At 56.7% G+C, this 24,693-nt stretch overlaps 1 protein-coding gene across 1 annotated transcript in view; it reads right to left on the bottom strand.

The window, feature by feature from the left end:
• Positions 1-4,525: 4,525 nt before the first annotated feature.
• Positions 4,526-24,693, bottom strand: part of LOC110508250 (protein APCDD1) — a 33,404-nt gene continuing 13,236 nt past the window's right edge. The window contains exons 3-7 of the mRNA XM_036966979.1: positions 23,505-23,715; positions 23,241-23,417; positions 21,948-22,091; positions 5,876-6,197; positions 4,526-5,230 (exon numbers count right to left, since the gene is read on the bottom strand). Of these exons, the coding sequence (XP_036822874.1) occupies positions 4,770-5,230; positions 5,876-6,197; positions 21,948-22,091; positions 23,241-23,417; positions 23,505-23,715 (1,315 nt within the window). The 3' untranslated portion in view covers positions 4,526-4,769. The remainder of the gene's footprint in view (positions 5,231-5,875; positions 6,198-21,947; positions 22,092-23,240; positions 23,418-23,504; positions 23,716-24,693) is intronic.

The raw sequence follows: 24,693 nt of genomic DNA, 5'->3' as shown, positions 1-24,693 counted from the left end.
CGACAAAACTCTGAAACAAAATGAGGCCATTATTACCAGTGTACACTATCAAATCTCAATGAGGCCATAACAAACTGTTTACAGTATCAATTCTTTAATTGTTATACATAGTGTACACCCTGTGATGAAGAGGTTGTTTAAGGACACATACAACCAGGTGGTTCACAGGCGAGAACAGAGTACCATACTTTACTTAAATAAATAAAAACAACACCACCATTTATAAATGTGGCATAACTGCTGACCTGTAACCATGAAGTGTTAGGTGTTTTTTATGGGGTTAGAGCAACAAGTGGTGTTTAATTTGACATTTGTTATTTTTTGGTATCGGGTTGAGGAGTCGAAACCGTAGCATATTGGTTATGTTATATTAGTCAAGGAAATCTCTGTGATAATGTAGGTGATGTCATTATCCGTAGTCCCATTGTACGGATAATGTATTTCCCTTTAAACTCTGAACCCTTTAAACTGAACCCTTAACTCTGAACCCTTTACTCTGAACCCTTTAAACTCTGAACCCTTTAAACTCTGAACCCTTTACTCTGAACCCTTAACTCTGAACCCTTAACTCTGAACCCTTAACTCTGAACCCTTAACTCTGAACCCTTTAAACTCTGAACCCTTTAAACTCTGAACCCTTAACTCTGAACCCTTAACTCTGAACCCTTAACTCTGAACCCTTAACTCTGAACCCTTAACTCTGAACCCTTAACTCTGAACCCTTAACTCTGAACCCTTAACTCTGAACCCTTAACTCTGAACCCTTAACTCTGAACCCTTTAAACTCTGAACCCTTTAAACTGAACCCTTTAAACTCTGAACCCTTAACTCTGAACCCTTAACTCTGAACCCTTAACTCTGAACCCTTAACTCTGAACCCTTAACTCTGAACCCTTAACTCTGAACCCTTTAAACTGAACCCTTTAAACTCTGAACCCTTAACTCTGAACACTTAACTCTGAACCCTTTAAACTCTGAACCCTTTAAACTCTGAACCCTTAACTCTGAACCCTTAACTCTGAACCCTTTAAACTGAACCCTTAACTCTGAACCCTTAACTCTGAACCCTTAACTCTGAACCCTTAACTCTGAACCCTTAACTCTGAATCCTTAACTCTGAACCCTTAACTCTGAACCCTTAACTCTGAACCCTTAACTCTGAACCCTTAACTCTGAACCCTTAACTCTGAACCCTTAACTCTGAACCCTTTAAACTCTGAACCCTTTAAACTGAACCCTTTAAACTCTGAACCCTTAACTCTGAACCCTTAACTCTGAACCCTTAACTCTGAACCCTTAACTCTGAACCCTTTAAACTGAACCCTTTAAACTGAACCCTTTAAACTCTGAACCCTTAACTCTGAACCCTTAACTCTGAACCCTTAACTCTGAACCCTTTAAACTCTGAACCCTTAACTCTGAACCCTTAACTCTGAACCCTTAACTCTGAACCCTTTAAACTCTGAACCCTTTAAACTCTGAACCCTTAACTCTGAACCCTTAACTCTGAACCCTTAACTCTGAACCCTTAACTCTGAACCCTTAACTCTGAACCCTTAACTCTGAACCCTTAACTCTGAACCCTTTAAACTCTGAACCCTTTAAACTCTGAACCCTTAACTCTGAACCCTTTAAACTGAACCCTTTAAACTCTGAACCCTTAACTCTGAACCCTTAACTCTGAACCCTTTAAACTGAACCCTTAACTCTGAACCCTTAACTCTGAACCCTTAACTCTGAACCCTTAACTCTGAACCCTTAACTCTGAACCCTTAACTCTGAACCCTTAACTCTGAACCCTTAACTCTGAACCCTTAACTCTGAACCCATACATGGGAGCTCGCGTTCATCTTCATTATTTTCTAACAATGAAATAAAGTATATTATTGCTTTTTACATATACATGTATCTTATTTCATCTACTTGTCGTACCAATAAGAATGTGATATTTGTAATATTACTGTAGAAAACATCTTCTGTCCGACGGATGCAAGGTGGGTCTGAAATGAACACAACAACACACACACAGCTCAAAAAAAATACAGCGAACACTTAAATAACGCAATGTAACTCCAAGTCGACCACAGTGTGGTTTTCCACTTTCATTTTAGAGTGTGACTCCAAATCCAGACCCTCCATGGGTTGATACATTTCATTTCCATTGATCATTTTTTGTGTGATTTTTGTTGTCAGGACATTCAACTATGTAAAGAAAAAAAGTATTTAATAAGAATATTTCATTCATTCAGATCTAGGATGTGTTATTTTAGTGTTCCCTTATATATATTTATTAGGTCATATACCACAAACCCCTGAGGTGCCTTATAAACTGGTTACCAACATAATTAGAGCAGTAAACAAGTGGTAGTGTGACTGCTACAGGTGGTTTACCAACAGAGTATCAGTGGTAGTGTGACTACTACAGGTGGTTTACCAACAGAGTATCAGTGGTAGTGTGACTACTACAGGTGGTTTACCAACAGAGTATCAGTGGTAGTGTGACTACTACAGGTGGTTTACCAACAGAGCATCAGTGGTAGTGTGGCTACTACAGGTGGTTTACCAACAGAGTATCAGTGGTAGTATGGCTACTACAGGTGGTTTACCAACAGAGTATCAGTGGTAGTATGGCTACTACAGGTGGTTTACCAACAGAGTATCAGTGGTAGTATGGCTACTACAGGTGGTTTACCAACAGAGCATCAGTGGTAGTGTGGCTACTACAGGTGGTTTACCAACAGCGCATCAGTGGTAGTATGGCTACTACAGGTGGTTTACCAACAGAGTATCAGTGGTAGTGTGACTACTACAGGTGGTTTACCAACAGAGTATCAGTGGTAGTGTGACTACTACAGGTGGTTTACCAACAGAGCATCAGTGGTAGTGTGGCTACTACAGGTGGTTTACCAACAGAGTATCAGTGGTAGTATGGCTACTACAGGTGGTTTACCAACAGAGTATCAGTGGTAGTATGGCTACTACAGGTGGTTTACCAACAGAGTATCAGTGGTAGTATGGCTACTACAGGTGGTTTACCAACAGAGCATCAGTGGTAGTGTGGCTACTACAGGTGGTTTACCAACAGCGCATCAGTGGTAGTGTGGCTACTACAGGTGGTTTACCAACAGAGTATCAGTGGTAGTGTGGCTGCTACAGGTGGTTTACCAACAGAGCATCAGTGGTAGTATGACTACTACAGGTGGTTTACCAACAGAGCATCAGTGGTAGTGTGACTACTACAGGTGGTTTACCAACAGAGCATCAGTGGTAGTGTGGCTACTACAGGTGGTTTACCAACAGAGTATCAGTGGTAGTGTGGCTACTACAGGTGGTTTACCAACAGAGTATCAGTGGTAGTGTGGCTACTACAGGTGGTTTACCAACAGAGCATCAGTGGTAGTGTGACTACTACAGGTGGTTTACCAACAGAGCATCAGTGGTAGTGTGGCTACTACAGGTGGTTTACCAACAGAGCATCAGTGGTAGTGTGACTACTACAGGTGGTTTACCAACAGAGCATCAGTGGTAGTATGGCTACTACAGGTGGTTTACCAACAGAGCATCAGTGGTAGTGTGACTACTACAGGTGGTTTACCAACAGAGCATCAGTGGTAGTATGGCTACTACAGGTGGTTTACCAACAGAGTATCAGTGGTAGTGTGGCTACTACAGGTGGTTTACCAACAGAGTATCAGTGGTAGTGTGGCTACTACAGGTGGTGTACCAACAGAGTATCAGTGGTAGTATGGCTACTACAGGTGGTTTACCAACAGAGCATCAGTGGTAGTGTGGCTACTACAGGTGGTTTACCAACAGAGCATCAGTGGTAGTATGGCTACTACAGGTGATTTACCAACAGAGCATCAGTGGTAGTATGGCTACTACAGGTGGTGTACCAACAGAGTATCAGTGGTAGTGTGGCTACTACAGGTGGTTTACCAACAGAGCATCAGTGGTAGTATGGCTACTACAGGTGGTGTACCAACAGTACGTCCTCTGTAATAACGGAGCTCAAAGGAACCCAGATATTAATGGAACTTGTCTCCCCTCGCTCTCCTCTCTCCCCTCGCTCTCCTCTCTCCCCTCGCTCTCCTCTCTCCACCCGCCCTCCTCTCTCCTCTTCACTCGCCCTCCCCTCTCACCCTCTCCTCCCCTCTCACCCTCCCCTCTCCTCTCACCCTACCTCTCTCCACTCGCCCTCCTCTCTCCTCTTCACTCGCCCTCCCCTCTCACCCTCCCCTCTCCTCTCACCCTACCTCTCTCCACTCGCCCTCCTCTCTCCTCTCCACTCACCCTCCCCTCTCACCCTCCCCTCTCCTCTCACCCTACCTCTCTCCACTCGCCCTCCTCTCTCCTCTCCACTCGCCCTCCCCTCTCGCCCTCCCCTCTCACCCTCCCCTCTCCTCTCACCCTCCCCTCTCCTCTCACCCTACCTCTCTCCACTCGCCCTCCTCTCTCCTCTCCACTCGCCCTCCCCTCTCACCCTCCCCTCTCCTCTCACCCTACCTCTCTCCACTCGCCCCCCCTCTCTCCACTCGCCCTCCACCTTGTCAACCCCCAGCTTCCATAACGTTCAAGGAGCCAAAAAGAGCTCCTTGAAAAAGTTCAAGTGCGTTTAAGTCACAGAAGCAGTCTCCTTTCCCACAGGGTAGAAGCTACAGTAGTTTGTCATCTCAGGGGTAGAATAGAATCCTCTCTCATGTTCCACAGTACACATTCACACTATAACGTCTCTCGTCAGTGTCTCTATGTGTCTCTATGTCTGTTCCTTAACTATGGCAACGGAACAACAGAAGTGAAACCAACGATGCGAGAACCGCAGCAAAGTTCCTGCTGTTCTGGTTCCACGGTGTTCCATCATTACTCAGCCTAAGGTGTCGGTCCTCATCCTCCTCTCCCATGCCCTCTGACCTCTGACTGCTAGCGGAACACTCGACCAGGGGCATCTGGTACGAGGTCGCTCGTTTATCCGGCCGGTTGGGGCTGGACCCGTCGGAGGGTCTCTGTCCGTTGTATAGGAGGTATCGTCCATGGGCGTCCTGTTCCATGCGGAACAGCTCGTACTCTGTGTGTGGGAGGCGGATCCCCAACGCCACGCAGCCATTGGTCAGGGTGACGTCCTGTTCAACTCCGACCTCCCAGGAGCCCTGGGCGCCACACTCGTTACCATTGAACACGTTGAGGAGAGAAGTGGTGGCCAGGTCCATGGGCATCACACGCATGTGGTTCACTGGAGAGGGGTAGGAGGGAGGGAGGGAGTTGGAGGGGGTAGGAGGGAGGGAGAGAGGGGGTAGGAGGGAGGGACAGAGAGAGTTGGAGAGGGGTAGGAGGGAGGGAGGAAGAGTTGGAGGGGGGGTAGGAGGGAGGGAGAAAGAGTTGGAGGGGGGGTAGGAGGGAGGGAGGAAGAGTTGGAGGGGGGTAGAAGGGAGGGAGGAAGAGTTGGAGGGGGGGTAGGAGGGAGGGAGGAAGAGTTGGAGGAGGGGTAGGAGGGAGGGAGGAAGAGTTGGAGGAGGGGTAGGAGGGAGGGAGGAAGAGTTGGAGGGGGGGTAGGAGGGAGGGAGGAAGAGTTGGAGGGGGGGGTAGGAGGGAGGGAGGAAGAGTTGGAGGGGGGGTAGGAGGGAGGGAGGAAGAGTTGGAGGGGGGTAGGAGGGAGGGAGAGAGAGTTGGAGGGGGGTAGGAGGGAGGGAGAGAGTTGGAGTGGGGGTGAGAGGGAGAGAGGAAGAGTTGGAGGGGGGGTAGGAGGGGGGTGAGAGGGAGAGAATGCAAGAGATGAGTTCAGTGATACATTTTTTTCTGAAATACTCAGATCAACATCTCAACCACACACTTCAAAATGAACCGCAACAGGGTTTAACCTCAACCTTTGACCCTTTACCTTTGAAGACGAACTCCGTGCCTCCCATAACTCTAGTAGAGTGCGTTCCTCGGCTGTACCTCCCTCTAGCGTAGATACTGAAGGAGGGGTGTTTGCAGATGGGGTCAGAGTAGTGGTAGTAGTGGCCCTCCCAGGTCTGGTTGTTGTCATGGAAGATGAAGTGACGGGTCAGGAAGAGGACCTCAGGACGGACCTCACAGCGCTGGCTCACCCACTGGCCAGTCAGCCCCACTGTCATGTCCGCCCGCGGCGCCAGGATGGGAGGGTGGAACTCATCCGACCGGTAGATGATACGACAGGCGACGCAGCCGGGGTCATGGTTCTGGAGGAGGAGAGAAGATTCAGAGAGGTAAAGAGAGAGCAGATCCTCAGATCCTCCAAAAGTCCTACAGCTGCACCATTGAGAGCATCTTGACTGGCTGTATCACCGCTTGGTATGGCAACTGCAAGGCACCCGACCGCAAGGCGCTACAGAGGGTGGTGAGTACAGCCCAGTACATCACTGAGGCCGATCTCCCTGCCATCCAGGACCTCAAAACCAGGCGGTGTCAGAGGAACGCACCAAAACATTGTCAAAGACTCCAGCCACCCAAGTCATAGACTGTTCTCTCTGCTACCGCACGGCAAGCTACCGCACGGCAAGCTACCGCACGGCAAGCTACCGCACGGCAAGCTACCGCACGGCAAGCTACCGCACGGCAAGCTACCGCACGGCAAGCGGCAAGTCTGGAACCAACCGAACCCCGAACAGCTTCTTCCCCCAAGCCATAAGACTGCTATATAGCAAATCTAATGGCTACCTGCACTGACCCTTTACATTTATTTTTTATATATTTTTTTTTTACTCTCTTGCACTGGACTCTACCCCACCCACACACACTGGACTCTAGCCCACCCACACACACTGGACTCTACCCACCCACACACTGGACTCTACCCCACCCACACACACTGGACTCTACCCCACCCACACACACTGGACTCTACCCCACCCACCCACACTGGACTCTACCCACCCACACACACCGGACTCTACCCCACCCACACACATTGGACTCTACCCCACCCACACACACTGGACTCTACCCCACCCACACACACCGGACTCTACCCCACCCACACACATTGGACTCTACCCCACCCACACACATTGGACTCTACCCCACCCACACACACTGGACTCTACCCCACCCACACACACCGGACTCTACCCCACCCACCCACACTGGACTCTAACCCACCCACCCACACTGGACTCTAACCCACCCACCCACACTGGACTCTACCCCACCCACACACACCGGACTCTACCCCACCCACCCACACTGGACTCTACCCCACCCACCCACACTGGACTCTACCCCACCCACACACACCGGACTCTACCCCACCCACACACACTGGAATCTACCCCACCCACACACACTGGACTCTACCCCACCCACACACACCGGACTCTACCCCACCCACACACACTGGACTCTACCCCACCCACACACACTGGACTCTACCCCACCCACACACACCGGACTCTACCCCACCCACACACACCGGACTCTACCCCACCCACACACACCGGACTCTACCCCACCCACACACACTGGACTCTACCCCACCCACCCACACTGGACTCTACCCCACCCACACACACCGGACTCTACCCCACCCACACACATTGGACTCTACCCCACCCACACACACTGGACTCTACCCCACCCACACACACCGGACTCTACCCCACCCACACACATTGGACTCTACCCCACCCACACACACTGGACTCTACCCCACCCACACACACTGGACTCTACCCCACCCACACACACTGGACTCTACCCCACCCACACACACCGGACTCTACCCCACCCACACACACTGGACTCTACCCCACCCACACACACCGGACTCTACCCCACCCACACACACCGGACTCTACCCCACCCACACACACCGGACTCTACCCCACCCACACACACTGGACTCTACCCCACCCACACACACTGGACTCTACCCCACCCACACACACCGGACTCTACCCCACCCACACACACTGGACTCTACCCCACCCACACACACTGGACTCTACCCCACCCACACACACTGGACTCTACCCCACCCACACACACCGGACTCTACCCCACCCACACACACCGGACTCTACCCCACCCACACACACCGGACTCTACCCCACCCACACACACCGGACTCTACCCCACCCACACACACCGGACTCTACCCCACCCACACACACTGGACTCTACCCCACCCACACACACTGGACTCTACCCCACCCACACACACCGGACTCTACCCCACCCACACACACCGGACTCTACCCCACCCACACACACCGGACTCTACCCCACCCACACACACTGGACTCTACCCCACCCACCCACACTGGACTCTACCCCACCCACACACACCGGACTCTACCCCACCCACACACATTGGACTCTACCCCACCCACACACACTGGACTCTACCCCACCCACACACACCGGACTCTACCCCACCCACACACATTGGACTCTACCCCACCCACACACACTGGACTCTACCCCACCCACACACACTGGACTCTACCCCACCCACACACACTGGACTCTACCCCACCCACACACACCGGACTCTACCCCACCCACACACACTGGACTCTACCCCACCCACACACACCGGACTCTACCCCACCCACACACACCGGACTCTACCCCACCCACACACACCGGACTCTACCCCACCCACACACACTGGACTCTACCCCACCCACACACACTGGACTCTACCCCACCCACACACACCGGACTCTACCCCACCCACACACACTGGACTCTACCCCACCCACACACACTGGACTCTACCCCACCCACACACACTGGACTCTACCCCACCCACACACACTGGACTCTACCCCACCCACACACACCGGACTCTACCCCACCCACACACACTGGACTCTACCCCACCCACACACACCGGACTCTACCCCACCCACACACACCGGACTCTACCCCACCCACACACACCGGACTCTACCCCACCCACACACACCGGACTCTACCCCACCCACACACACTGGACTCTACCCCACCCACACACACCGGACTCTACCCCACCCACACACACTGGACTCTACCCCACCCACACACACTGGACTCTACCCCACCCACACACACTGGACTCTACCCCACCCACACACACCGGACTCTACCCCACCCACACACACTGGACTCTACCCCACCCACACACACTGGACTCTACCCCACCCACACACACCGGACTCTACCCCACCCACACACACTGGACTCTACCCCACCCACACACACCGGACTCTACCCCACCCACACACACTGGACTCTACCCCACCCACACACACTGGACTCTACCCCACCCACACACACTGGACTCTACCCCACCCACACACACTGGACTCTACCCCACCCACACACACTGGACTCTACCCCACCCACACACACCGGACTCTACCCACCCACCCACCCACACACACCGGACTCTACCCCACCCATACACACTGGACTCTACCCCACCCACACACACTGGACTCTACCCCACCCACCCACACTGGACTCTACCCACCCACACACACCGGACTCTACCCCACCCACACACATTGGACTCTACCCCACCCACACACACTGGACTCTACCCCACCCACACACACCGGACTCTACCCCACCCACACACATTGGACTCTACCCCACCCACACACATTGGACTCTACCCCACCCACACACACTGGACTCTACCCCACCCACACACACCGGACTCTACCCCACCCACCCACACTGGACTCTAACCCACCCACCCACACTGGACTCTAACCCACCCACCCACACTGGACTCTACCCCACCCACACACACCGGACTCTACCCCACCCACCCACACTGGACTCTACCCCACCCACCCACACTGGACTCTACCCCACCCACACACACCGGACTCTACCCCACCCACACACACTGGAATCTACCCCACCCACACACACTGGACTCTACCCCACCCACACACACCGGACTCTACCCCACCCACACACACTGGACTCTACCCCACCCACACACACTGGACTCTACCCCACCCACACACACCGGACTCTACCCCACCCACACACACCGGACTCTACCCCACCCACACACACCGGACTCTACCCCACCCACACACACTGGACTCTACCCCACCCACCCACACTGGACTCTACCCCACCCACACACACCGGACTCTACCCCACCCACACACATTGGACTCTACCCCACCCACACACACTGGACTCTACCCCACCCACACACACCGGACTCTACCCCACCCACACACATTGGACTCTACCCCACCCACACACACTGGACTCTACCCCACCCACACACACTGGACTCTACCCCACCCACACACACTGGACTCTACCCCACCCACACACACCGGACTCTACCCCACCCACACACACTGGACTCTACCCCACCCACACACACCGGACTCTACCCCACCCACACACACCGGACTCTACCCCACCCACACACACCGGACTCTACCCCACCCACACACACTGGACTCTACCCCACCCACACACACTGGACTCTACCCCACCCACACACACCGGACTCTACCCCACCCACACACACTGGACTCTACCCCACCCACACACACTGGACTCTACCCCACCCACACACACTGGACTCTACCCCACCCACACACACCGGACTCTACCCCACCCACACACACCGGACTCTACCCCACCCACACACACCGGACTCTACCCCACCCACACACACCGGACTCTACCCCACCCACACACACCGGACTCTACCCCACCCACACACACTGGACTCTACCCCACCCACACACACTGGACTCTACCCCACCCACACACACCGGACTCTACCCCACCCACACACACCGGACTCTACCCCACCCACACACACCGGACTCTACCCCACCCACACACACTGGACTCTACCCCACCCACCCACACTGGACTCTACCCCACCCACACACACCGGACTCTACCCCACCCACACACATTGGACTCTACCCCACCCACACACACTGGACTCTACCCCACCCACACACACCGGACTCTACCCCACCCACACACATTGGACTCTACCCCACCCACACACACTGGACTCTACCCCACCCACACACACTGGACTCTACCCCACCCACACACACTGGACTCTACCCCACCCACACACACCGGACTCTACCCCACCCACACACACTGGACTCTACCCCACCCACACACACCGGACTCTACCCCACCCACACACACCGGACTCTACCCCACCCACACACACCGGACTCTACCCCACCCACACACACTGGACTCTACCCCACCCACACACACTGGACTCTACCCCACCCACACACACCGGACTCTACCCCACCCACACACACTGGACTCTACCCCACCCACACACACTGGACTCTACCCCACCCACACACACTGGACTCTACCCCACCCACACACACTGGACTCTACCCCACCCACACACACCGGACTCTACCCCACCCACACACACTGGACTCTACCCCACCCACACACACCGGACTCTACCCCACCCACACACACCGGACTCTACCCCACCCACACACACCGGACTCTACCCCACCCACACACACCGGACTCTACCCCACCCACACACACTGGACTCTACCCCACCCACACACACCGGACTCTACCCCACCCACACACACTGGACTCTACCCCACCCACACACACTGGACTCTACCCCACCCACACACACTGGACTCTACCCCACCCACACACACCGGACTCTACCCCACCCACACACACTGGACTCTACCCCACCCACACACACTGGACTCTACCCCACCCACACACACCGGACTCTACCCCACCCACACACACTGGACTCTACCCCACCCACACACACCGGACTCTACCCCACCCACACACACTGGACTCTACCCCACCCACACACACTGGACTCTACCCCACCCACACACACTGGACTCTACCCCACCCACACACACTGGACTCTACCCCACCCACACACACTGGACTCTACCCCACCCACACACACCGGACTCTACCCACCCACCCACCCACACACACCGGACTCTACCCCACCCATACACACTGGACTCTACCCCACCCACACACACTGGACTCTACGCCACCCACACACACTGGACTCTACCCCACCCACACACACCGGACTCTACCCACCCACCCACCCACACACACTGGACTCTACCCCACCCATACACACTGGACTCTACCCCACCCACACACACTGGACTCTACCCCACCCACACACACTGGACTCTACCCCACCCACACACACTGGACTCTACCCCACCCATACACACTGGACTCTACCCCACCCACACACACTGGACTCTACCCCACCCACACACACTGGACTCTACCCCACCCACACACACCGGACTCTACCCCAACCACACACACTGGACTCTACCCCACCCACCCACCCACATACACTGGACTCTACCCCACCCACCCACCCACACACACTGGACTCTACCCCACCCACCCACCCACACACACTGGACTCTACCCCACCCACCCACCCACACACACTGGACTCTACCCCACCCACCCACCCACCCACACACACTGGACTCTACCCCACCCACCCACCCACACACACTGAACTCTACCCCACCCACACACACTGGACTCTACCCCACCCACACACACTGGACTCTACCCCACCCACCCACCCACACACACTGGACTCTACCCCACCCACACACACTGGACTCTACCCCACCCACACACACTGGACTCTACCCCACCCACACACACCGGACTCTACCCCACCCACACACACCGGACTCTACCCCACCCACACACACCGGACTCTACCCCACCCACCCACCCACACACACTGGACTCTACCCCACCCACCCACCCACACACACTGGACTCTACCCCACCCACCCACCCACACACACTGGACTCTACCCCACCCACCCACCCACACACACTGGACTCTACCCCACCCACCCACCCACACACACTGGACTCTACCCCACCCACCCACCCACACACACTGAACTCTACCCCACCCACACACACTGGACTCTACCCCACCCACACACACTGGACTCTACCCCACCCACACACACTGGACTCTACCCCACCCACACACACTGGACTCTACCCCACCCACACACACTGGACTCTACCCCACCCACCCACCCACACACACTGGACTCTACCCCACCCACCCACCCACACACACTGGACTCTACCCCACCCACACACACTGGACTCTACCCCACCCACCCGCCCACACACACTGGACTCTACCCCACCCACACACACTGGACTCTACCCCACCCACACACACTGGACTCTACCCCACCCACACACACTGGACTCTACCCAACCACACACACTGGACTCTACCCCACCCACACACACTGGACTCTACCCCACCCACACACACTGGACTCTACCCACCCACCCACCGGACTCTACCCCACCCACCCACCGGACTCTACCCATCCACACACACTGGACTCTACCCCACCCACACACACTGGACTCTACCCCACCCACACACACTGGACTCTACCCCACCCACACACACTGGACTCTACCCCACCCACACACACTGGACTCTACCCCACCCACACACACTGGACTCTACCCCACCCACACACACTGGACTCTACCCAACCACATACACTGGACTCTACCCCACCCACACACACTGGACTCTACCCCACCCACACACACTGGACTCTACCCCACCCACACACACTGGACTCTACCCCACCCACACACACTGGACTCTACCCCCACCCACACACACTGGACTCTACCCCACCCACACACACTGGACTCTACCCACCCACACACACTGGACTCGACCCCACCCACACACACTGGACTCGACCCCACCCACACACACTGGACAATACCCCACCCACACACACTGGACAATACCCCACCCACACACACTGGACTCTACCCACCCACACACACTGGACTCTACCCCACCCACCCACACTGGACTCTACCCCACCCACACACACTGGACTCTACCCCACCCACACACACTGGACTCTACCCACCCACACACACTGGACTCTACCCCACCCACCCACACTGGACTCTACCCCACCCACACACACTGGACTCTACCCCACCCACACACACTGGACTCTCCCCACCCACACACACTGGACTCTACCCCACCCACACACACTGGACTCTACCCCACCCACACACACTGGACTCTACCCCACCCACACACACTGGACTCTACCCCACCCACACACACTGGACTCTACCCCACCCACACACACTGGACTCTACCCTACCCACACACACCGGACTCTACCCCACCCACACACACCGGACTCTACCCCACCCACACACACCGGACTCTACCTCACCCACACACACCGGACTCTACCCCACCCACACACACCGGACTCTACCCCACCCACACACACACCGGACTCTACCCCACCCACACACACACCGGACTCTACCCCACCCACACACACTCCGGACTCTACCCCACCCACACACACACCGGACTCTACCCCACCCACACACACACCGGACTCTACCCCACCCACACACACTGGACTCTACCCCACCCACACACACTGGACTCTACCCCACCCACACACACTGGACTCTACCCCACCCACACACACTGGACTCTACCCACACACCCACCCACCGGACTCTACCCACCCACCCACCCACACACACTGGACTCTACCCCACCCACACACACTGGACTCTACCCCACCCACACACACTGGACTCTACCCCACCCACACACACCGGACTCTACCCCACCCACACACACCGGACTCTACCCCACCCACACACACACCGGACTCTACCCCACCCACACACACCGGACTCTACCCCACCCACACACACCGGACTCTACCCCACCCACACACACACACACTGGACTCTACCCCACCCACACTGGACTCTACCCCACCCACACACACTGGACTCTACCCCACCCACACACACTGGACTCTACCCCACCCACCCACACTGGACTCTACCCCACCCACACACACCGGACTCTACCCCACCCACACACATTGGACTCTACCCCACCCACACACACTGGACTCTACCCCACCCACACACACCGGACTCTACCCCACCCACACACATTGGACTCTACCCCACCCACACACACTGGACTCTACCCCACCCACACACACTGGACTCTACCCCACCCACACACACTGGACTCTACCCCACCCACACACACCGGACTCTACCCCACCCACACACACTGGACTCTACCCCACCCACACACACCGGACTCTACCCCACCAACACACACTGGACTCTACCCCACCCACACACACCGGACTCTACCCCACCCACACACACTGGACTCTACCCCACCCACACACACTGGACTCTACCCCACCCACACACACTGGACTCTACCCCACCCATACACACTGGACTCTACCCCACCCACACACACTGGACTCTACCCCACCCACACACACTGGACTCTACCCCACCCACACACACCGGACTCTACCCCACCCACACACACTGGACTCTACCCCACCCACCCACCCACACACACTGGACTCTACCCCACCCACCCACCCACACACACTGGACTCTACCCCACCCACCCACCCACACACACTGGACTCTACCCCACCCACCCACCCACCCACACACACTGGACTCTACCCCACCCACCCACCCACACACACTGAACTCTACCCCACCCACACACACTGGACTCTACCCCACCCACACACACTGGACTCTACCCCACCCACACACACTGGACTCTACCCCACCCACCCACCCACACACACTGGACTCTACCCCACCCACACACACTGGACTCTACCCCACCCACCCACCCACACACACTGGACTCAACCCCACCCACACACACTGGACTCTACCCCACCCACACACACTGGACTCTACCCCACCCACACACACCGGACTCTACCCCACCCACACACACCGGACTCTACCCCACCCACACACACCGGACTCTACCCCACCCACCCACCCACACACACTGGACTCTACCCCACCCACCCACCCACACACACTGGACTCTACCCCACCCACCCACCCACACACACTGGACTCTACCCCACCCACCCACCCACACACACTGGACTCTACCCCACCCACCCACCCACACACACTGGACTCTACCCCACCCACCCACCCACACACACTGAACTCTACCCCACCCACACACACTGGACTCTACCCCACCCACACACACTGGACTCTACCCCACCCACACACACTGGACTCTACCCCACCCACACACACTGGACTCTACCCCACCCACCCACCCACACACACTGGACTCTACCCCACCCACCCACCCACACACACTGGACTCTACCCCACCCACACACACTGGACTCTACCCCACCCACCCGCCCACACACACTGGACTCTACCCCACCCACACACACTGGACTCTACCCCACCCACACACACTGGACTCTACCCCACCCACACACACTGGACTCTACCCCACCCACACACACTGGACTCTACCCAACCACACACACTGGACTCTACCCCACCCACACACACTGGACTCTACCCCACCCACACACACTGGACTCCACCCACCCACCCACCGGACTCTACCCCACCCACCCACCGGACTCTACCCACCCACACACACTGGACTCTACCCCACCCACACACACTGGACTCTACCCCACCCACACACACTGGACTCTACCCCACCCACACACACTGGACTCTACCCCACCCACACACACTGTACTCTACCCCACCCACACACACTGGACTCTACCCCACCCACACACACTGGATTCTACCCCACCCACACACACTGAACTCTACCCCACCCACACACACTGGACTCTACCCAACCACATACACTGGACTCTACCCCACCCACACACACTGGACTCTACCCCACCCACACACACACTGGACTCTACCCCACCCACACACACTGGACTCTACCCCACCCACACACACTGGACTCTACCCCCACCCACACACACTGGACTCTACCCCACCCACACACACTGGACTCTACCCACCCACACACACTGGACTCGACCCCACCCACACACACTGGACTCGACCCCACCCACACACACTGGACAATACCCCACCCACACACACTGGACAATACCCCACCCACACACACTGGACTCTACCCACCCACACACACTGGACTCTACCCCACCCACCCACACTGGACTCTACCCCACCCACACACACTGGACTCTACCCCACCCACACACACTGGACTCTACCCACCCACACACACTGGACTCTACCCCACCCACCCACACTGGACTCTACCCCACCCACACACACTGGACTCTACCCCACCCACACACACTGGACTCTCCCCACCCACACACACTGGACTCTCCCCACCCACACACACTGGACTCTACCCCACCCACACACACTGGACTCTACCCCACCCACACACACTGGACTCTACCCCACCCACACACACTGGACTCTACCCCACCCACACACACTGGACTCTACCCTACCCACACACACTGGACTCTACCCCACCCACACACACCGGACTCTACCCCACCCACACACACCGGACTCTACCTCACCCACACACACCGGACTCTACCCCACCCACACACACCGGACTCTACCCCACCCACACACACACCGGACTCTACCCCACCCACACACACACCGGACTCTACCCCACCCACACACACACCGGACTCTACCCCACCCACACACACACCGGACTCTACCCCACCCACACACACACCGGACTCTACCCCACCCACACACACACCGGACTCTACCCCACCCACACACACACCGGACTCTACCCCACCCACACACACTGGACTCTACCCCACCCACACACACTGGACTCTACCCCACCCACACACACTGGACTCTACCCCACCCACACACACTGGACTCTACCCACCCACCCACCCACCGGACTCTACCCACCCACCCACCCACACACACTGGACTCTACCCCACCCACACACACTGGACTCTACCCCACCCACACACACTGGACTCTACCCCACCCACACACACCGGACTCTACCCCACCCACACACACCGGACTCTACCCCACCCACACACACACCGGACTCTACCCCACCCACACACACACACACTGGACTCTACCCCACCCACACACACTGGACTCTACCCCACCCACACACACTGGACTCTACCCCACCCACACACACTGGACTCTACCCCACCCACACACACTGGACTCTACCCCACCCACCCACCGGACTCTACCCACCCACCCACACACACTGGACTCTACCCCACCCACACACACTGGACTCTACCCCACCCACACACACTGGACTCTACCCCACCCACACACACTGGACTCTACCCCACCCACACACACTGGACTATACCCAACCACACACACTGGACTCTACCCACCCAACCACCCACACACACTGGACTCTACCCCACCCACACACACTGGACTCTACCCCACCCACCCACCCACTGGACTCTACCTCACCCACACACACTGGACTCTACCCCACCCACACACACTGGACTCTACCCACCCACCCACCCACACACACTGAACTCTACCCACCCAAACACACTGAACTCTACCCACCCACACACACTGCACTCTACCCACCCACACACACTGGACTCTACCCCACCCACACACACTGGACTCTACCCCACCCACACACACTGGACTCTACCCCACCCATACACACTGGACTCTACCCCACCCACACACACTGGACTCTACCCCACCCACACACACTGGACTCTACCCCACCCACACACACCGGACTCTACCCCACCCACACACACCGGACTCTACCCCACCCACACACACTGGACTCTACCCCACCCACACACACTGGACTCTACCCCACCCACCCACCCACACACACTGGACTCTACCCCACCCACCCACCCACACACACTGGACTCTACCCCACCCACCCACCCACACACACTGGACTCTACCCCACCCACCCACCCACACACACTGGACTCTACCCCACCCACACACACTGGACTCTACCCCACCCACCCACCCACTGGACTCTACCCCACCCACCCACCCACTGGACTCTACCCCACCCACCCACCCACTGGACTCTACCCCACCCACACACACTGGACTCTACCCCACCCACACACACTGGACTCTACCCACCCACCCACCCACACACACTGGACTCTACCCACCCACACACACTGAACTCTACCCACCCACACACACTGCACTCTACCCACCCACACACACTGGACTCTACCCACCCACACACACTGGACTCTACCCACCCACCCACACTGGACTCTAACCACCCACCCACCCACACTGGACTCTACCCACCCACCCACCCACACTGGACTCTACCCACCCACCCACACTGGACTCTACCCACCCAAACACACTGAACTCTACCCACCCACACACACTGCACTCTACCCACCCACACACACTGGACTCTACCCCACCCACACACACTGGACTCTACCCCACCCACACACACTGGACTCTACCCCACCCATACACACTGGACTCTACCCCACCCACACACACTGGACTCTACCCCACCCACACACACTGGACTCTACCCCACCCACACACACCGGACTCTACCCCACCCACACACACTGGACTCTACCCCACCCACACACACTGGACTCTACCCCACCCACCCACCCACACACACTGGACTCTACCCCACCCACCCACCCACACACACTGGACTCTACCCCACCCACCCACCCACACACACTGGACTCTACCCCACCCACCCACCCACACACACTGGACTCTACCCCACCCACACACACTGGACTCTACCCCACCCACCCACCCACTGGACTCTACCCCACCCACCCACCCACTGGACTCTACCCCACCCACCCACCCACTGGACTCTACCCCACCCACACACACTGGACTCTACCCCACCCACACACACTGGACTCTACCCACCCACCCACCCACACACACTGGACTCTACCCACCCACACACACTGAACTCTACCCACCCACACACACTGCACTCTACCCACCCACACACACTGGACTCTACCCACCCACACACACTGGACTCTACCCACCCACCCACACTGGACTCTAACCACCCACCCACCCACACTGGACTCTACCCACCCACCCACCCACACTGGACTCTACCCACCCACCCACACTGGACTCTACCCACCCACCCACCCACACTGGACTCTACCCCACCCACACACACTGGACTCTACCCCACCCACACACACTGGACTCTACCCCACCCACACACACTGGACTCTACCCACCCACCCACCGGACTCTACCCACCCACCCACACACACTGGACTCTACCCCACCCACACACACTGGACTCTACCCCACCCACACACACTGGACTCTACCCCACCCACACACACTGGACTCTACCCCACCCACACACACTGGACTATACCCAACCACACACACTGGACTCTACCCACCCAACCACCCACACACACTGGACTCTACCCCACCCACACACACTGGACTCTACCCCACCCACCCACTGGACTCTACCTCACCCACACACACTGGACTCTACCCCACCCACACACACTGGACTCTACCCACCCACCCACCCACACACACTGAACTCTACCCACCCACACACACTGCACTCTACCCACCCACACACACTGGACTCTACCCCACCCACACACACTGGACTCTACCCCACCCACACACACTGGACTCTACCCCACCCATACACACTGGACTCTACCCCACCCATACACACTGGACTCTACCCCACCCACACACACTGGACTCTACCCCACCCACACACACTGGACTCTACCCCACCCACACACACCGGACTCTACCCCACCCACACACACTGGACTCTACCCCACCCACACACACTGGACTCTACCCCACCCACCCACCCACACACACTGGACTCTACCCCACCCACCCACCCACACACACTGGACTCTACCCCACCCACCCACCCACACACACTGGACTCTACCCCACCCACCCACCCACACACACTGGACTCTACCCCACCCACCCACCCACACACACTGGACTCTACCCCACCCACACACACTGGACTCTACCCCACCCACCAACCCACTGGACTCTACCCCACCCACCCACCCACTGGACTCTACCCCACCCACCCACCCACTGGACTCTACCCCACCCACACACACTGGACTCTACCCCACCCACACACACTGGACTCTACCCACCCACCCACCCACACACACTGGACTCTACCCACCCACACACACTGAACTCTACCCACCCACACACACTGCACTCTACCCACCCACACACACTGGACTCTACCCACCCACACACACTGGACTCTACCCACCCACCCACACTGGACTCTAACCACCCACCCACCCACACTGGACTCTACCCACCCACCCACCCACACTGGACTCTACCCACCCACCCACACTGGACTCTACCCATCCACCCACCCACACTGGACTCTACCCACCCACACTGGACTCTACCCATCCACACACACTGGACTCTACCCCACACACACTGGACTCTACCCACCCACCCACACTGGACTCTACCCACCCACACTGGACTCTACCCCACACACACTGGACTCTACCCACCCACACTGGACTCTACCCACCCACACACACACACACAGCCATTATATAATTTTCTGGAATTTTCCAAGCTGTTTAAAGGCAAAGTCAACTTAGTGTATGTAAACTTCTGACCCACTGGAATTGTGATACAGTGAATTATATAAGTGAAATAATCTGTCTGTAAACAATTGTTGGAAAAATGACTTGTGTCATGCACAAAGTAGATGTCCTAACCGAAATTTGTGGAGTGGTTGAAAAACAATTTTTAATGACTCCAACCTAAGTGTATGTAAAGTTAAGCGGTGGACAACAGACAGAGCAATACTCACCTTGGAGGTCTGGAAGAATTCCTGGTATCTAGAAGGTCTGTAGCACATCCTCTGGGCACGCTCAGTGTGGAAGTACCACACACACACAACGATATACAGTAAAGTACTAACCTTAGCATGTTGTAACGCAGCCTGATAGCTAGACGGCCTATAATAAATCCTCTGGGATTTCTCAGTGTGGATGTCTCCCAGAAACAGCTCCTCAACCAGGTGATCCACGTTATGATGGAGGTACTGTTTCTCCACACGCTGCAGCTGCAGGGGGAGAAGGAGGGTTTGGGGGGTAAGAAGGAGGCGGGGGGGTTAGGGGGGAGAAGGAGGGTTTGGGGGGGGAAGAAGGAGGCGGGGGGGAAGAAGGAGGCGGGGGGGAAGAAGGAGGTGTTGGGGGGGGAGAAGGAAGCGGAGGGGTTGGGGGGGGAGAAGGAGGTTTTGGAGGGGAAGGAGGGGTTGGGGGGGGAAGAAGGAGGCGGGGGGGTTAGGGGGGAGAAGGAGGCGGGGGGAAGAAGGAGGCGGGGGGGAAGAAGGAGGGTTTGGAGGGGGAGAAGGAAGCGGAGGGGTTGGGGGGGGAGAAGGAGGGTTTGGAGGGGGAGAAGGAAGCGGAGGGGTTGGGGGGGGAGAAGGAGGTTTTGGAGGGTGAGAAGGAGGCGGAGGGGTTAGGGGGGAGAGAAGGAAGCGGAGGGGTGAGAAGGAAGCGGAGGGGTTTGTGGGGGGAGAAGGAGGGGTTGGGGGGGGAAGAAGGAGGCGGGGGGGAAGAAGGAGGTGTTGGGGGGAGAAGGAAGCGGAGGGGTTGGGGGGGGAGAAGGAGGGTTTGGAGGGGGAGAAGGAAGCGGAGGGGTTGGGGGGGGAGAAGGAGGTTTTGGAGGGTGAGAAGGAGGCGGAGGGGTTGGGGGGGAGAGAAGGAAGCGGAGGGGTGAGAAGGAAGCGGAGGGGTTTGTGGGGGGAAGGAGGATTTGGGGGGGGAGAAGGAGGCGGTTGGGGGGAAGGAGGCGGGTGGGGGGGGAAGGAGGCGGGTGGGGGGGGGAGAAGGAGGGTTTGGGAGGGAGAAGGAGGGGTTGGGAGGGAGAAGGAGGGGTTGGGAGGGAGAAGGAGGGGTTGGGAGGGAGAAGGAGGGGTTGGGAGGGAGAAGGAAGCGGAGGGGTTGGGGGTTGGGGGGGGGGGATACTTTAATGTCCAATTTAGAAGAATGTCCAACAGAAATGTATTATCTTCTACTTTCTCCCTTGGAAAGACACAAACAGACAGGTTGATGTGGTCTGAACAGAGGTGCAATGCCCCCTGGGCAGTTTCTAAGGGTCAAGTGCCTTGCTCAAGAACACAACAACTGGATATGGCATCTAGCTGCCAACCCGCTCCCAAGTGGGATTTGAACCGGCCACCTTCCAGTTCGTAGCCCTCCTCACTAACCTGCAACTCGTGCATGGAGAAATTGAGCTCCCTGGAGCAGTCACAGCTGCCCTCCTCACTCCACAGCTCATAGTTTACATTGGGTTCCCATGGTGCTTTGCTCCTCATGGTGCCAAGACAGCTCCGGTTCAACCGCTGGCTCAGGTCCTTGGCCACCTCTGCACTGTGACACACCACCTGAGTAGTGGGATAGATACACATGTACTGTATAAACACACACAGACACACACACACGGTCATGCTGGAAGACACCCCCCCCCCTACCTGTGTGCGGTGGATCTGGTAGTCAGCCTCTGTTCCCCCTCTGATGATCCAGGAGGCCTGTCTGAGCCTCAGCCGTCCCTGGACCACCAGGGTGTAGGTGGGGCTGGTGCAGTGGTTGTCCCTGTAGTAGAACTGGTTGGCCTGGAACGTGTTGTTGGGGAAGAACCGGTACGACCGCGTCAGGAATTCTGGGCCAGGACGTACCTCACAGCTGGCCGACGGAGAGAGAGATGGATGGGGGGAGGAGTTAGAGAGATAGATGGGGAGGGGAGTTAGAGAGAGATGGATAGGGACAGGACTTAGAGAGAGGTGGATGGGGACAGGACTTAGAGAGAGGCGGATGGGGACAGGACTTAGAGAGGGGTGGATGGGGACAGGACTTAAAAGAGGTGGATGGGGACAGGACTTAGAGAGAGGTGGATGGGGACAGGACTTAGAGAGAGGTGGATGGGGACAGGACTTAGAGAGAGGTGGATGGGGACAGGACTTAGAGAGAGGTGGATGGGGACAGGACTTAGAGAGAGGTGGATGGGGACAGGACTTAGAGAGGGGTGGATGGGGACAGGACTTAGAGAGAGGGGGATGGGGACAGAACTTAAGAGTTGTGTGTTTCCAAAGTAAACATCATACTGATTCTTTCCCACATGTCTGAGTATTTCCCCCCCAGACAGAAAATGTATCTGTTGGAGACGGGAATTCAGTCAAAAGCACACTGCACTACAGATTTCGGTTCAACTGTAAATTACCTTAAAAATCAAAAGAAATGTGCTTGTCTACAACGCATCTTTGATTGAATACCGTCGCCAATGTCACTGTATGTTGCATTAAGGTTGGGGGTTAGGGTTAGGGTTAGGATTAGAGTTAGGGTTAGGATTAGAGTTAGGGTTAGGATTAGAGTTAGGGTTAAGATTAGAGTTAGGGTTAGGATTAGAGCTAGGGTTAAGATTAGAGTTAGGGTTAGGACCTATTTTCTCTCCATATCCCTGGATTTCTACCGCAAGCTCTGGACATTTACACCTGGATCTTGCAGCTAGCTAGCTGCTATCCGAGTGACTATTGGCTTACGTTGGTCCCGGAGCAAACATCAATTATTCCGGAGCGAGCCAGCTGAAGAGTTCCATCAGCCACTCCTGGGCTACAATCACCTATCCGGACCCGTTTTACTGCCGACGCCGAGCCCCACCGGGCC

Source organism: Oncorhynchus mykiss, chromosome 28, assembly GCF_013265735.2.
Source record: "Oncorhynchus mykiss isolate Arlee chromosome 28, USDA_OmykA_1.1, whole genome shotgun sequence".
NCBI lineage: Eukaryota > Metazoa > Chordata > Actinopteri > Salmoniformes > Salmonidae > Oncorhynchus > Oncorhynchus mykiss.
This window is presented reverse-complemented; position numbering and strand designations above follow the sequence as displayed.